We start from the raw sequence: 16,379 nt of genomic DNA on the forward strand, positions 1-16,379 counted from the left end.
GAGCTACTTAGGCTGAGAAAAATATAGCAGATGTGAAATAAATGTCATGAGAGACTCCGCACTTGTGTGTTTGCAGGAAACGGATTAACAGCTTAGAAAATAATATATTGTATCATTTTGTAATTGGGGTAACTTCCTGGCTGCCCAAAGAATCGTTGAGAGGGGGTTTCAGCCCTGCAGCACCCTCGATATTGAAGCTATTATTTGGTAAGACCCATATAGTATGAGGAACACACAGAGAGACGGACAGGAAACAGTCGAATTGAACTTCCTGTGATTGTACAGTTGAGAAAAACGTGAATTTGGAGGCAAAAACGTCCAAATTAAAGCTGATGTCTGTTACAGAGGGGTAGTATAAGTATATACGAGTCCAAAAGTGTAGCTTTTGTGAAGAAAGGGGGAAATGTGGAATACTGGCGAATTTCAGGAGAAACTCTGACAGAGGCCAACAAGCTGCCAGGCTAAGACCTCTGGCGATTTTCACGGAGGATGGGCGGGCCACTTACAAGCCACTTAAAAGCCAATTTAAAGGCTTTTTTGGCGATAGGGGCTGCGTGTGCACAGCATTAGGTCCAGGTGGGGAATGTGCACGCGCGCCGGATTGGGTCCTTTCCAATCCGGCCGAGTCTGTGAAAGATATGAGGCTTTGAAATTTGCTGAAAATGGCCTCTCAGTTGCGGCCTTGTCATGACCACGCCCAATAATGGAACAAAATTTGAATTGATGATTTTGAAAGCCACATGGGTTGGGGACATGTTGGCCAAAATTGGAGGCTTTCCATTGAAAACTCAGGGATCAGGGACCAGAAGTTCAAGAGGTACGATTTTGAAGGTTTGAGGTTCGGGCCAAGATGGCCGACTTCCTGTAGCATTTAGGGCGGGGTCGTAATATCATTTTTGACATGTCTTGACGTGGTCTATGTCCCTGGCCAATGTCACTTTTGTACGATGATTTTTTTTGCCACCGGGCTCTCATTGACTCAATGTAAACTGCGTGCTTGAGGGGGCGCCACTGAGCCATATTTTATTATTTTCTCTCGCGAACCCCACCCAAAATTAGAGCTTGCGGAGCACTACGTTTTGACCCCTGTTACTTGCGAATCGGTTCACGTTTGCTACGTGAATTCTTGCGTTTTCGTCCCCCGTTAACGGTTTTAATTAGTCCCTCGCGGGACACTGCGTGTCCGTTGCTCGGGCCTAATTATACAGACAATTAAGCGAGATAGAGGCATGTTGTAATAGACTTTTTTGATCAGTGCGACGTGCCGAATCAGGATATCACCTTTGTTTTCACTTTCGTGCAAGTGTAATTTTGAAGGTATAGGTAGGGGGCGCTATTTTTGTGAAAATTGTACAATTATCAAGGGTGATCAGTACGATCCACAGAGGGGCGTATGTGATCCAAAGATGAGTGTGATCTGAATTTGCATGCCCTTGTGAGTTGTCGTCAAAGAGGCGCGGAAAATGCATGTTTTTTAGCAGAGCGGTAGAGACAAACCGTAACAGATATCCGAACAAAAGAGCTCGATTATTGTAGCTCTACGCCTCTAGATTGCACTCACCAAGTTAAATGTCATTTGGTCCAAAATCCTGGGAGTGACTTGAAAAAATGTCAGGCGAAGAAATGCTGGGTAAAATTTTCAATCCAATATGGCCGACTTCCGGTTTGTCAGAGGAAGTAGCTATAATGACGTTTTACGTTTGTCTTGATGTGCTCTATCACTGTACCGAATAACATAGGTTTAGGCCAAAAACTCATGCCTCCATTTGAATAGGGGTCAGACTTGAGGGGGCGCCACTGAGGCATTATGCACAGTGTGATTTTGCAGACTTCAAAATATTGAATTTTTCACCAACTTTGATCATTTAGTCAAATAAAATTGAGTTTTCGTTAATATTCAGGGGGTCAAAATTGGGGTCAAAGGCGCACCAAAATAATAATAATAATAATAATAATAATTAAAGCCGCGCGCGGCGATAAAGGCCCTCGCCCCTGGCGCACTCCCCGCTCGCTCTCGTCTCTTGCGACCACCCCGCTCGCTCTCGTCCCTTGCGACCACTCTTCATCACACTAGGTCCTTGCGAGCCCCATGTTTGAACTTGCTCATTTTGACGTGAAAATCCCTATTAAGTTGCATTATTCTGCTTTATATGCGAAAGTCCCTTTAAGTTGCATTATTCTGCTTTATATGCGAAAATCCCTATTAAGTTGCATTAAAGTGCATTTTATGCGAAAGTCCCTTTAAGTTGCATTACAGAACATTATATGCGAAAGTCCCTTTAAGTTGCATTACAGTTTATTATATGCGAAAGTCCCTTTAAGTTGCATCACAGTGTATTATATGCGAAAGTCCCTTTAAGTGGCATTACAGTTTATTATATGCGAAAGTCCCTTTAAGTTGCATCACAGTTTATTATATGCGAACGTCCCTTTAAGTTGCATTACAGTGCATTTTATGCGAAAGTCCCTTTAACTTGCATTACAGTTTATTATATGCGAAAGTCCCTTTAAGTAGCATTATAGTGCTATTGTGAAAATCCCTATGTAGTGGCATAATTGTGTTGTAATTGCAAAAATCCCTATTTTGTTGCAGAAACTGTAAGAACTGTTGAAATTGCAGAAACTCTTAACACTGTATAAACTGTTAAAATCACTGCCAGACTTCAATGTATCATAATCCTATTAAAATGCCGGCAATAAAAGAGAAAGCATTAGAAAAGTGTCAGAGCCATATTTGAACCAGCAACCTCCTACACCAAAGACAAGCACACTATCACTGAGCTGTAGCTCCATGGTACTTGGACTGTGATGTGCGCTAGTTTTGTCTAAGTTATCGAGCAGAAGTTAGTTCCCAGCATCCCACTGGAGCATTTTCCCAATTGTTTTCCTACGATCCCCCCATTTCTAGCTCTTTAGTGACGCATATGAAAAAAAAAAGAGCAAAGGTCAAAATTGACCCAGCAATCTCATGGTTGGAAACCCAATGCACAAGCAATAACGCTACACGGGCACAGCAAATGTTATGAAACGTGCTGTACTCATGTGACAATGTGTGCAGTGGCCCATGTAAAAGGTGAAAGCAATAGAAAAGTGTCAAGGCTGTGTTTGGACTAGCAACCTCCTTCACTTGAAACATGGGCCTGATGACAGCTTGGCTTATTTAAATTCCCAGGCTGCAATTTTGTACCAGCAACACACTGGAGGAGAGGTTTTTTCCCCGTTTTTAATGAGTGTGGGACCATAGGCAATGATGCATGTTCTTACCAAAAGGTGTTGAGTCCAAAAGAAAAAGGAAATAAAAAAAAGTTTAGGTTGGGATTTGATCCAGCAACCTCCTGCACACTAGCTCAGCACTCTACCAATGAAGCTACTCAGGTTGAGTGAACTGCTACGAAACGTCCCGCAATCATGTGTTTTAGGCTGTGACAATGTGTGCAGCGGGCAATGGAAAAGGTGAAGGCAATATGAAAGTGTCAAGGTTGTGTTTGGACTAGTTACCTCCTTCACTTGAGACGAACATGCTATCACTGAGCTGTAATTCCAAGCAAACATGGGCCTGATGACTGCTTGGGTTTTCTAAATTCACAGGCTGAAATTTGATCCCAGCAACACACTGGAGGGATAATTTCCCTGTTTTTAATGAGTGTGGAACCATCGGCGACGATGCATGTTCTAACCAGAAAGTGCTGAGTCCAAAGAAAAAAAAAATGAAAAAGAGTCAAGGTCAGAATTTGATCCAGCAACCTCCTGTACACTAACCCAGCTCTCTACCAATGGAGCTACTTAGGCTGAGAAAAATAGAGCGGATGTGAAATAAATGTCATGAGAGACTCCGCACTTGTGTGTTTGCAGGAAACGGATTAACAGCTTAGAAAATAATATATTGTATCATTTTGTAATTGGGGTAAATTCCTAGCTGCCCAAAGAATCGTTGAGAAGGGGTTTCAGCCCTGCAGCACCCTCGATATTGAAGCTATTATTTGGTAAGACCCATATAGTATGAGGAACACACAGAGAGACGGACAGGAAACAGTCGAATTGAACTTCCTGTGATTGTACAGTTGAGAAAAACGTGACTTTGGAGGCAAAAACGTCCAAATTAAAGCGGATGTCTGTTACAGAGGGGTAGTATAAGTATATACGAGTCAAAAAGTGTAGCTTTTGTGAAGAAAGGGGGAAATGTGGAATACTGGCGAATTTCAGGAGAAACTCTGACAGAGGCCAGCACGCTGCTAGGTTAAGACCTCTGGCGATTTTCACGGAGGATGGGCGGGCCACTTACAAGCCACTTAAAAGACATTTAAAGGACTTTTTGGCGATAGTGGCTGCGTGTGCACACCATTTTTTTTCCACACCTCCATACCATCACGTTTTTTTAATACAAATTTTTAAAATCAAAACTTTGAGGGGGCGCCAGTGAGTCATTTTTGGCGATAGTGGCTGCGTGTGCACACCATTAGGTCCAGGTGGGGAATGTGCACGCGCGCCGGATTGGGTCCGTTCCAATCCGGCCAAGTCTGTGAAAGTTATGAGGCTTTGAAATTTGCTAAAAATGGCCTCTCAGTTGCGGCCTTGTCATGACCACGCCCAATAGTTTACAAAAAATGTAGTTGATGATTTTGAAAGCCACATGGGTTTGGGACATGTTGGCCAAAATTGGAGGCGTTCCATCGAAAACTCGGGGATCAGGGGCCAGAAGTTCAAGAGGTACGATTTTGAAGGTTTGAGGTTCGGGCCAAGATGGCCGACTTCCTGTAGCATTTAGGGCGGGGTCATAATATCATTTTTGACATGTCCTGACGTGGTCTATGTCCCTGGCCAATGTCACTTTTGTACGATGATTTTTTTTGCGACCGCTCCGCCATTGGGTCAATGTAAACTGCCTGTTTGAGGGGGCGCCACAGAGCCAACTTTTATCATTCTCTCTCGCGAACCCCACCCAAAATTAGAGCTTGCGGAGCACTACGTTTTGATCCCTGTTACTTGCATATCAGTTCACGTTTGCTACGTGAATTCTTGCGTTTTCGTCCCCCGTTAACGGTTTTAATGAGTCCCTCGCGGGACACTGCGTGTCCGTTGCTCGGGCCTAATTATAAAAGAATAAAGCGAGATAGAGGCATGTTGTGATTGACTTTTTTGATCAGTGTGACATGGAGAATCAGAATATGAACTTTGTTTTCACTTTCGTGAAACTAATTTTTTCCCGTCCATGTAATGTGCACAGGGGGCGCCGTTGGGCCCTTTCTTTCGCAGACTTGAAAATAGTAAATTTTACACCAACTTTGATCATTTGGTCAAATAAAATTGACTTTTCGTTAATGTTCAGGGGGTCAAAATCGAGATTAAAGACGTAATAATAATAATAATAATAATGGAAACGATTTTTCGGCCATTATTTATCTCCCACAAAGACATTACTCAGAGAGCCGTGGTTTTGATATGTTGTTCCCCATCACAGACAAGGTCAGTATGATTTTTTCCACACCTCCATACCATCACGTTTTTTTAATACAAATTTTTAAAATCAAAACTTTGAGGGGGCGCCAGTGAGTCATTTTTGGCGATAGTGGCTGCGTGTGCACACCATTAGGTCCAGGTGGGGAATGTGCACGCGCGCCGGATTGGGTCCGTTCCAATCCGGCCAAGTCTGTGAAAGTTATGAGGCTTTGAAATTTGCTAAAAATGGCCTCTCAGTTGCGGCCTTGTCATGACCACGCCCAATAGTTTACAAAAAATGTAGTTGATGATTTTGAAAGCCACATGGGTTTGGGACATGTTGGCCAAAATTGGAGGCGTTCCATCGAAAACTCGGGGATCAGGGGCCAGAAGTTCAAGAGGTACGATTTTGAAGGTTTGAGGTTCGGGCCAAGATGGCCGACTTCCTGTAGCATTTAGGGCGGGGTCATAATATCATTTTTGACATGTCCTGACGTGGTCTATGTCCCTGGCCAATGTCACTTTTGTACGATGATTTTTTTTGCGACCGCTCCGCCATTGGGTCAATGTAAACTGCCTGTTTGAGGGGGCGCCACAGAGCCAACTTTTATCATTCTCTCTCGCGAACCCCACCCAAAATTAGAGCTTGCGGAGCACTACGTTTTGATCCCTGTTACTTGCATATCAGTTCACGTTTGCTACGTGAATTCTTGCGTTTTCGTCCCCCGTTAACGGTTTTAATGAGTCCCTCGCGGGACACTGCGTGTCCGTTGCTCGGGCCTAATAATGGAAATGATTTTTCGGCTATTATTTCTCTCCCACAAAGACATTACTCAGAGAGCCGTGGCTTTGATATGTTGTTCCCCATCACTGACAAGGTCTGTATGATTTTTTCCACACCTCCGTGCCATCCCGTTTTTTTTATACGAATTTTTAAAATCAAAACTTTGAGGGGGCGCCAGTGGGTCATTTTTGGCGATAGGGGCTGCGTGTGCACAGCATTAGGTCCAGGTGGGGAATGTGCACGCGCGCCGGATTGGGTCCTTTCCAATCCGGCCGAGTCTGTGAAAGATATGAGGCTTTGAAATTTGCTGAAAATGGCCTCTCAGTTGCGGCCTTGTCATGACCACGCCCAATAATGGAACAAAATTTGAATTGATGATTTTGAAAGCCACATGGGTTGGGGACATGTTGGCCAAAATTGGAGGCTTTCCATTGAAAACTCAGGGATCAGGGACCAGAAGTTCAAGAGGTACGATTTTGAAGGTTTGAGGTTCGGGCCAAGATGGCCGACTTCCTGTAGCATTTAGGGCGGGGTCGTAATATCATTTTTGACATGTCTTGACGTGGTCTATGTCCCTGGCCAATGTCACTTTTGTACGATGATTTTTTTTGCCACCGGGCTCTCATTGACTCAATGTAAACTGCGTGCTTGAGGGGGCGCCACTGAGCCATATTTTATTATTTTCTCTCGCGAACCCCACCCAAAATTAGAGCTTGCGGAGCACTACGTTTTGACCCCTGTTACTTGCGAATCGGTTCACGTTTGCTACGTGAATTCTTGCGTTTTCGTCCCCCGTTAACGGTTTTAATTAGTCCCTCGCGGGACACTGCGTGTCCGTTGCTCGGGCCTAATTATACAGACAATTAAGCGAGATAGAGGCATGTTGTAATAGACTTTTTTGATCAGTGCGACGTGCCGAATCAGGATATCACCTTTGTTTTCACTTTCGTGCAAGTGTAATTTTGAAGGTATAGGTAGGGGGCGCTATTTTTGTGAAAATTGTACAATTATCAAGGGTGATCAGTACGATCCACAGAGGGGCGTATGTGATCCAAAGATGAGTGTGATCTGAATTTGCATGCCCTTGTGAGTTGTCGTCAAAGAGGCGCGGAAAATGCATGTTTTTTAGCAGAGCGGTAGAGACAAACCGTAACAGATATCCGAACAAAAGAGCTCGATTATTGTAGCTCTACGCCTCTAGATTGCACTCACCAAGTTAAATGTCATTTGGTCCAAAATCCTGGGAGTGACTTGAAAAAATGTCAGGCGAAGAAATGCTGGGTAAAATTTTCAATCCAATATGGCCGACTTCCGGTTTGTCAGAGGAAGTAGCTATAATGACGTTTTACGTTTGTCTTGATGTGCTCTATCACTGTACCGAATAACATAGGTTTAGGCCAAAAACTCATGCCTCCATTTGAATAGGGGTCAGACTTGAGGGGGCGCCACTGAGGCATTATGCACAGTGTGATTTTGCAGACTTCAAAATATTGAATTTTTCACCAACTTTGATCATTTAGTCAAATAAAATTGAGTTTTCGTTAATATTCAGGGGGTCAAAATTGGGGTCAAAGGCGCACCAAAATAATAATAATAATAATAATAATAATTAAAGCCGCGCGCGGCGATAAAGGCCCTCGCCCCTGGCGCACTCCCCGCTCGCTCTCGTCTCTTGCGACCACCCCGCTCGCTCTCGTCCCTTGCGACCACTCTTCATCACACTAGGTCCTTGCGAGCCCCATGTTTGAACTTGCTCATTTTGACGTGAAAATCCCTATTAAGTTGCATTATTCTGCTTTATATGCGAAAGTCCCTTTAAGTTGCATTATTCTGCTTTATATGCGAAAATCCCTATTAAGTTGCATTAAAGTGCATTTTATGCGAAAGTCCCTTTAAGTTGCATTACAGAACATTATATGCGAAAGTCCCTTTAAGTTGCATTACAGTTTATTATATGCGAAAGTCCCTTTAAGTTGCATCACAGTGTATTATATGCGAAAGTCCCTTTAAGTGGCATTACAGTTTATTATATGCGAAAGTCCCTTTAAGTTGCATCACAGTTTATTATATGCGAACGTCCCTTTAAGTTGCATTACAGTGCATTTTATGCGAAAGTCCCTTTAACTTGCATTACAGTTTATTATATGCGAAAGTCCCTTTAAGTAGCATTATAGTGCTATTGTGAAAATCCCTATGTAGTGGCATAATTGTGTTGTAATTGCAAAAATCCCTATTTTGTTGCAGAAACTGTAAGAACTGTTGAAATTGCAGAAACTCTTAACACTGTATAAACTGTTAAAATCACTGCCAGACTTCAATGTATCATAATCCTATTAAAATGCCGGCAATAAAAGAGAAAGCATTAGAAAAGTGTCAGAGCCATATTTGAACCAGCAACCTCCTACACCAAAGACAAGCACACTATCACTGAGCTGTAGCTCCATGGTACTTGGACTGTGATGTGCGCTAGTTTTGTCTAAGTTATCGAGCAGAAGTTAGTTCCCAGCATCCCACTGGAGCATTTTCCCAATTGTTTTCCTACGATCCCCCCATTTCTAGCTCTTTAGTGACGCATATGAAAAAAAAAAGAGCAAAGGTCAAAATTGACCCAGCAATCTCATGGTTGGAAACCCAATGCACAAGCAATAACGCTACACGGGCACAGCAAATGTTATGAAACGTGCTGTACTCATGTGACAATGTGTGCAGTGGCCCATGTAAAAGGTGAAAGCAATAGAAAAGTGTCAAGGCTGTGTTTGGACTAGCAACCTCCTTCACTTGAAACATGGGCCTGATGACAGCTTGGCTTATTTAAATTCCCAGGCTGCAATTTTGTACCAGCAACACACTGGAGGAGAGGTTTTTTCCCCGTTTTTAATGAGTGTGGGACCATAGGCAATGATGCATGTTCTTACCAAAAGGTGTTGAGTCCAAAAGAAAAAGGAAATAAAAAAAAGTTTAGGTTGGGATTTGATCCAGCAACCTCCTGCACACTAGCTCAGCACTCTACCAATGAAGCTACTCAGGTTGAGTGAACTGCTACGAAACGTCCCGCAATCATGTGTTTTAGGCTGTGACAATGTGTGCAGCGGGCAATGGAAAAGGTGAAGGCAATATGAAAGTGTCAAGGTTGTGTTTGGACTAGTTACCTCCTTCACTTGAGACGAACATGCTATCACTGAGCTGTAATTCCAAGCAAACATGGGCCTGATGACTGCTTGGGTTTTCTAAATTCACAGGCTGAAATTTGATCCCAGCAACACACTGGAGGGATAATTTCCCTGTTTTTAATGAGTGTGGAACCATCGGCGACGATGCATGTTCTAACCAGAAAGTGCTGAGTCCAAAGAAAAAAAAAATGAAAAAGAGTCAAGGTCAGAATTTGATCCAGCAACCTCCTGTACACTAACCCAGCTCTCTACCAATGGAGCTACTTAGGCTGAGAAAAATAGAGCGGATGTGAAATAAATGTCATGAGAGACTCCGCACTTGTGTGTTTGCAGGAAACGGATTAACAGCTTAGAAAATAATATATTGTATCATTTTGTAATTGGGGTAAATTCCTAGCTGCCCAAAGAATCGTTGAGAAGGGGTTTCAGCCCTGCAGCACCCTCGATATTGAAGCTATTATTTGGTAAGACCCATATAGTATGAGGAACACACAGAGAGACGGACAGGAAACAGTCGAATTGAACTTCCTGTGATTGTACAGTTGAGAAAAACGTGACTTTGGAGGCAAAAACGTCCAAATTAAAGCGGATGTCTGTTACAGAGGGGTAGTATAAGTATATACGAGTCAAAAAGTGTAGCTTTTGTGAAGAAAGGGGGAAATGTGGAATACTGGCGAATTTCAGGAGAAACTCTGACAGAGGCCAGCACGCTGCTAGGTTAAGACCTCTGGCGATTTTCACGGAGGATGGGCGGGCCACTTACAAGCCACTTAAAAGACATTTAAAGGACTTTTTGGCGATAGTGGCTGCGTGTGCACACCATTTTTTTTCCACACCTCCATACCATCACGTTTTTTTAATACAAATTTTTAAAATCAAAACTTTGAGGGGGCGCCAGTGAGTCATTTTTGGCGATAGTGGCTGCGTGTGCACACCATTAGGTCCAGGTGGGGAATGTGCACGCGCGCCGGATTGGGTCCGTTCCAATCCGGCCAAGTCTGTGAAAGTTATGAGGCTTTGAAATTTGCTAAAAATGGCCTCTCAGTTGCGGCCTTGTCATGACCACGCCCAATAGTTTACAAAAAATGTAGTTGATGATTTTGAAAGCCACATGGGTTTGGGACATGTTGGCCAAAATTGGAGGCGTTCCATCGAAAACTCGGGGATCAGGGGCCAGAAGTTCAAGAGGTACGATTTTGAAGGTTTGAGGTTCGGGCCAAGATGGCCGACTTCCTGTAGCATTTAGGGCGGGGTCATAATATCATTTTTGACATGTCCTGACGTGGTCTATGTCCCTGGCCAATGTCACTTTTGTACGATGATTTTTTTTGCGACCGCTCCGCCATTGGGTCAATGTAAACTGCCTGTTTGAGGGGGCGCCACAGAGCCAACTTTTATCATTCTCTCTCGCGAACCCCACCCAAAATTAGAGCTTGCGGAGCACTACGTTTTGATCCCTGTTACTTGCATATCAGTTCACGTTTGCTACGTGAATTCTTGCGTTTTCGTCCCCCGTTAACGGTTTTAATGAGTCCCTCGCGGGACACTGCGTGTCCGTTGCTCGGGCCTAATTATAAAAGAATAAAGCGAGATAGAGGCATGTTGTGATTGACTTTTTTGATCAGTGTGACATGGAGAATCAGAATATGAACTTTGTTTTCACTTTCGTGAAACTAATTTTTTCCCGTCCATGTAATGTGCACAGGGGGCGCCGTTGGGCCCTTTCTTTCGCAGACTTGAAAATAGTAAATTTTACACCAACTTTGATCATTTGGTCAAATAAAATTGACTTTTCGTTAATGTTCAGGGGGTCAAAATCGAGATTAAAGACGTAATAATAATAATAATAATAATGGAAACGATTTTTCGGCCATTATTTATCTCCCACAAAGACATTACTCAGAGAGCCGTGGTTTTGATATGTTGTTCCCCATCACAGACAAGGTCAGTATGATTTTTTCCACACCTCCATACCATCACGTTTTTTTAATACAAATTTTTAAAATCAAAACTTTGAGGGGGCGCCAGTGAGTCATTTTTGGCGATAGTGGCTGCGTGTGCACACCATTAGGTCCAGGTGGGGAATGTGCACGCGCGCCGGATTGGGTCCGTTCCAATCCGGCCAAGTCTGTGAAAGTTATGAGGCTTTGAAATTTGCTAAAAATGGCCTCTCAGTTGCGGCCTTGTCATGACCACGCCCAATAGTTTACAAAAAATGTAGTTGATGATTTTGAAAGCCACATGGGTTTGGGACATGTTGGCCAAAATTGGAGGCGTTCCATCGAAAACTCGGGGATCAGGGGCCAGAAGTTCAAGAGGTACGATTTTGAAGGTTTGAGGTTCGGGCCAAGATGGCCGACTTCCTGTAGCATTTAGGGCGGGGTCATAATATCATTTTTGACATGTCCTGACGTGGTCTATGTCCCTGGCCAATGTCACTTTTGTACGATGATTTTTTTTGCGACCGCTCCGCCATTGGGTCAATGTAAACTGCCTGTTTGAGGGGGCGCCACAGAGCCAACTTTTATCATTCTCTCTCGCGAACCCCACCCAAAATTAGAGCTTGCGGAGCACTACGTTTTGATCCCTGTTACTTGCATATCAGTTCACGTTTGCTACGTGAATTCTTGCGTTTTCGTCCCCCGTTAACGGTTTTAATGAGTCCCTCGCGGGACACTGCGTGTCCGTTGCTCGGGCCTAATAATGGAAATGATTTTTCGGCTATTATTTCTCTCCCACAAAGACATTACTCAGAGAGCCGTGGCTTTGATATGTTGTTCCCCATCACTGACAAGGTCTGTATGATTTTTTCCACACCTCCGTGCCATCCCGTTTTTTTTATACGAATTTTTAAAATCAAAACTTTGAGGGGGCGCCAGTGGGTCATTTTTGGCGATAGGGGCTGCGTGTGCACAGCATTAGGTCCAGGTGGGGAATGTGCACGCGCGCCGGATTGGGTCCTTTCCAATCCGGCCGAGTCTGTGAAAGATATGAGGCTTTGAAATTTGCTGAAAATGGCCTCTCAGTTGCGGCCTTGTCATGACCACGCCCAATAATGGAACAAAATTTGAATTGATGATTTTGAAAGCCACATGGGTTGGGGACATGTTGGCCAAAATTGGAGGCTTTCCATTGAAAACTCAGGGATCAGGGACCAGAAGTTCAAGAGGTACGATTTTGAAGGTTTGAGGTTCGGGCCAAGATGGCCGACTTCCTGTAGCATTTAGGGCGGGGTCGTAATATCATTTTTGACATGTCTTGACGTGGTCTATGTCCCTGGCCAATGTCACTTTTGTACGATGATTTTTTTTGCCACCGGGCTCTCATTGACTCAATGTAAACTGCGTGCTTGAGGGGGCGCCACTGAGCCATATTTTATTATTTTCTCTCGCGAACCCCACCCAAAATTAGAGCTTGCGGAGCACTACGTTTTGACCCCTGTTACTTGCGAATCGGTTCACGTTTGCTACGTGAATTCTTGCGTTTTCGTCCCCCGTTAACGGTTTTAATTAGTCCCTCGCGGGACACTGCGTGTCCGTTGCTCGGGCCTAAATATATGATGAGGAGGGGAGAGTTTAGTTTGTCTTGTATACAGTTGTTTACATTTGCTGTTTTTTGCAGAATGTACATGATATAAACAATATCATATAAATCATCAGTCAGCGTTGATTTTGCGGCGTATTATGTTTGTTTATTGTATTTGGGACGGCACATGCCTACACACGCACGCGACCCGTGCATGTAAACTTACTACACCGGACACTAAATGATTATTTTTAGGCATCCTTTAAGTAGTACACTTGTATAAAAAAGCAACTTTGGTTATTACTCTTCTTCTTATTTATTTATTTTTAATAAAATAATAATAATAATAATAATAATTTCAACATCTGCTGCATAATCAAGGCCAATCCACAGTCTTCATGTACTTTCCATTTCTTTTATAAACCATTTTTTGTCCAACTCATGGCCCATGTTCCTTATTTTGTGAGTTATCTTCTCATTCAGTTTTACTTCTTGAATAATATTAATCAATGTTTTAATATCTAGTTGATTACTTTTTTCCCACTCCTTTGTTTTGATCTTTAGAGCCGCAATTCATAGAATTTAAAGATATATTTTTCATCTGGGTTAATATTAATTGGGATTTTGCCTATTATAATATTTTCTGATTTTAAAGGATCTATATCCTGCTATTTTAGAATAGAATAGAATAGAAAAACTTTATTGTCCACCATGCACAATGATGGCAGAAATGTGTCTTTGGCTTGCTCATACGTTCCAATACATTTGCCCAGCAATGTACATAGTAAAATCAGTTCATAGTAAAATCAGTTCACTGCAGACACACTGCAGGTTCACTTAATTACGAAAAGGAAGGAACTGACTGACTCAACGACATTAGTACTTACAACTTTAGCCATTCCAAAGTTAAGTATAGAGATGTATATGATATATTGTACATCTACCTCTATGGAGCACTCATTTTTGTGATAAATATAAGTGTTTTCTGGAAGACACAACGCTTCGATTCAGTTAACTCCGCCCCCTTTCTCCGCACATATTTTACCGTAATATAAATAAACAGCAATAAGTGAAGTTACTTCACGATGCAGCTATATGGAGTTGACATCTGCAACACAGCTTCATAAACGGCTAACACACATGCTAATATGCTAACACACATGCTAATATGCTAACACACATGCTAATATGCTAACACACAAGCTAACCCGCGTTTGGATTGACTCACCCTCTGCTCCATCGCTGTTTACATTGTGGGACTCGCGTTGGTTATAAAAGTTAATCCACTTTGGTTCAGGTGAAGGTTCACAAACATCCATCAGAGACAGTCACAGAAAAACAATATTTTGGTGAAAGTCGCTGAATCCCGGAGAAAAAAACAGCTGAGTGGCCTCTTCTTGAAAAAGGTTGAATAAACTCCCGTCCTCGTAGCCAAACGCGCTTCTTTTTCTCCGTGACATTATCGTTAGGTAAGAATAAAGAACAGGTGTGTCCAGTTATAACGAGCTCCATCTTCAGCTGCAGCGCAAACATGACTGATCTGTTCAGACGCTCAGGGGGGGGTTTGTTTTGGCCTCAGCTGACCTGGAAGCACCTCGGGCAAAAGCTGTTTTACAAATTAAAATCAGGCTGTAAGACATTACATGACAGACGTCGAGCACTTCCGTTCCGCTGTTACGACACAACTGAACACTCGGTCGATCACCAGGAGAGGGCGGAGCCTCAGAGAGCAGGAGGGCGGAGCCTCAGAGAGCAGGAGGGCAGAGCCTCAGAGAGCAGGAGGGCGGAGCCTCAGAGAGCAGGATTCAGGAGGATTACTGAGAGCTGCGTGAATGAAGCCACAAACCACTCTGGGGGTGTTTTTGATAAGGAAATAGCATAACAACATGGCTAAAAGCTCTAAAAAGTCGATTTTGCATGATATAGGACCTTTAAATTCAATCATTGCTGGCCCTTTTCTCTGAACAGCAGAATTCACGAAGGGTTATGGTTTTATTGGCAAACATTGTATTCGATGGTTAGCTTTTATAGCAGTTTTATTATGCACAAAGATGCACCTGTTCAGGCCTGGTTTTCACTCCTTTTCACAAATGAAAGCGAGGCCATCGCTCTGTGAGAGAATCGGAAGCTCGGAACAGATTCCACTTCCAAACAGACGGGTTGTTTACCTGAAGCTTGAGCGTTTTGATCAAAAAGTGAATCCAGGAGTGTTTGGGCGATTGTGAAACATGTGCACTTCTCTAAAAGGAGGGAGCTCTACATATTCATGCTTTATTTTCCTATTCTGCAGGACCCAGGACTTCCCCCAAACCTGGACAACTGCATCACCCTGGACGAGGTCAGCGACGGCGAAGAGGCTGGTACGAAAACTACACTTTGTTTTGAATGGCTGTATTTGTGATCGAGCTTTGAAAGAGTAACCCGTGTGTCTGTGCAGCTGCTGAGGCTCCAGTGGAAGAAGAAGAGGAGGAGGTGGAGAGTGAAGATGTGAGTCTGAGTCCTCCGTAATGATAATAATGATGATGTTGGTGATGATTGTCCTCACGCTGAGCTCCTCCACAGTCTCCTCGAGTGGTCTACATCGGGAACCTCCCCCTGTGCAGGTTCTCGGACCCTCAGTTCATAAAGATGGTGCAGCTGGTCCATCGTCCCGTCAGATACTTCATCAACCGACAGCAGCGGATGGTACGGCCCGGATTCTGGCACGTCCAGGAGGGTTCGGGGTCGGATTGAGGCGAGAGTTTAGATTTGAACTGTTTTTCTCCCTTAAATCTTAGTGTCAGAGTAAAAACAGCCCAAGATTTAACCAGGAAGTGGCTCCAACATGTCTGTGTCGCTTATTCACTCACTCATACTGACATGTTTGGTATCCACGTGTAGCAGGAAAGGCTGTGACAGAGATGACGCTGTAATCCAAATACGGTCATTTCCTTTGTGGGAGACAGGAAAAATGTTTGGAAAATTTGTGACGATTTTAGGAGAAAAATTTGAAAATTTAGGAAAAATAATGTGAAAAATGTGAAAAAAGAAAAAAAAATGGGAAAAAATGTATACATTCTTGGAAAAGTTTTGTAAATTTTGGGAAAAGTTTTGAAAATTTTGGAGAAAAAAAATGACATTTTGGGGGGAAAAATACAGAAATGTTGGAAAAAGATTTGGAAAAAAATTGAAAAAGTTTAAAAAAAATTTGAAAAAGTTTTGACATTTTTCGGAAATTTTTTGACGATTTTAGGAGAAAAAATGGAAAATTTAGGAAAAATAATGTGAAAAATGTGGAAAAAAAAGGGAAAAAATTGATGCATTTTGGAAAAAGTATTGTAAATTTTTGGGGAAAAAATGACATTTTGGGGGAAAAATTACAAAAATGTTGGAAAACGTTTTGAAAAAAATTTGAAAAAGTTTTGGGAAAAAAATTGAAAAAGTTTTGGAAAAAGTTTGGAAACAATTTGGAAACAATTTTGAAA

General features: G+C 42.8%; 2 protein-coding genes across 2 annotated transcripts in view; one reads left to right on the forward strand and one right to left on the reverse strand.

Annotated features, from left to right (window-relative positions):
- Positions 1-16,379, forward strand: part of LOC306982469 (uncharacterized protein) — a gene marked incomplete at its 3' end in the record, with an annotated part of 41,308 nt that overhangs the window by 21,651 nt on the left and 3,278 nt on the right. The window contains exon 2 of the mRNA XM_079582405.1: positions 15,478-15,600. Within this exon, the coding sequence (XP_079438531.1) occupies positions 15,544-15,600 (57 nt within the window). The 5' untranslated portion in view covers positions 15,478-15,543. The remainder of the gene's footprint in view (positions 1-15,477; positions 15,601-16,379) is intronic.
- The window catches only part of LOC306982382 (NACHT, LRR and PYD domains-containing protein 12-like), a 194,298-nt gene that overhangs the window by 20,088 nt on the left and 157,831 nt on the right, over positions 1-16,379 (reverse strand). The window lies entirely within an intron of this gene.

Source organism: Gobius niger, assembly GCF_951799975.1.
Source record: "Gobius niger genome assembly, chromosome: 24".
Classification (NCBI taxonomy): Eukaryota; Metazoa; Chordata; class Actinopteri; order Gobiiformes; family Gobiidae; genus Gobius; species Gobius niger.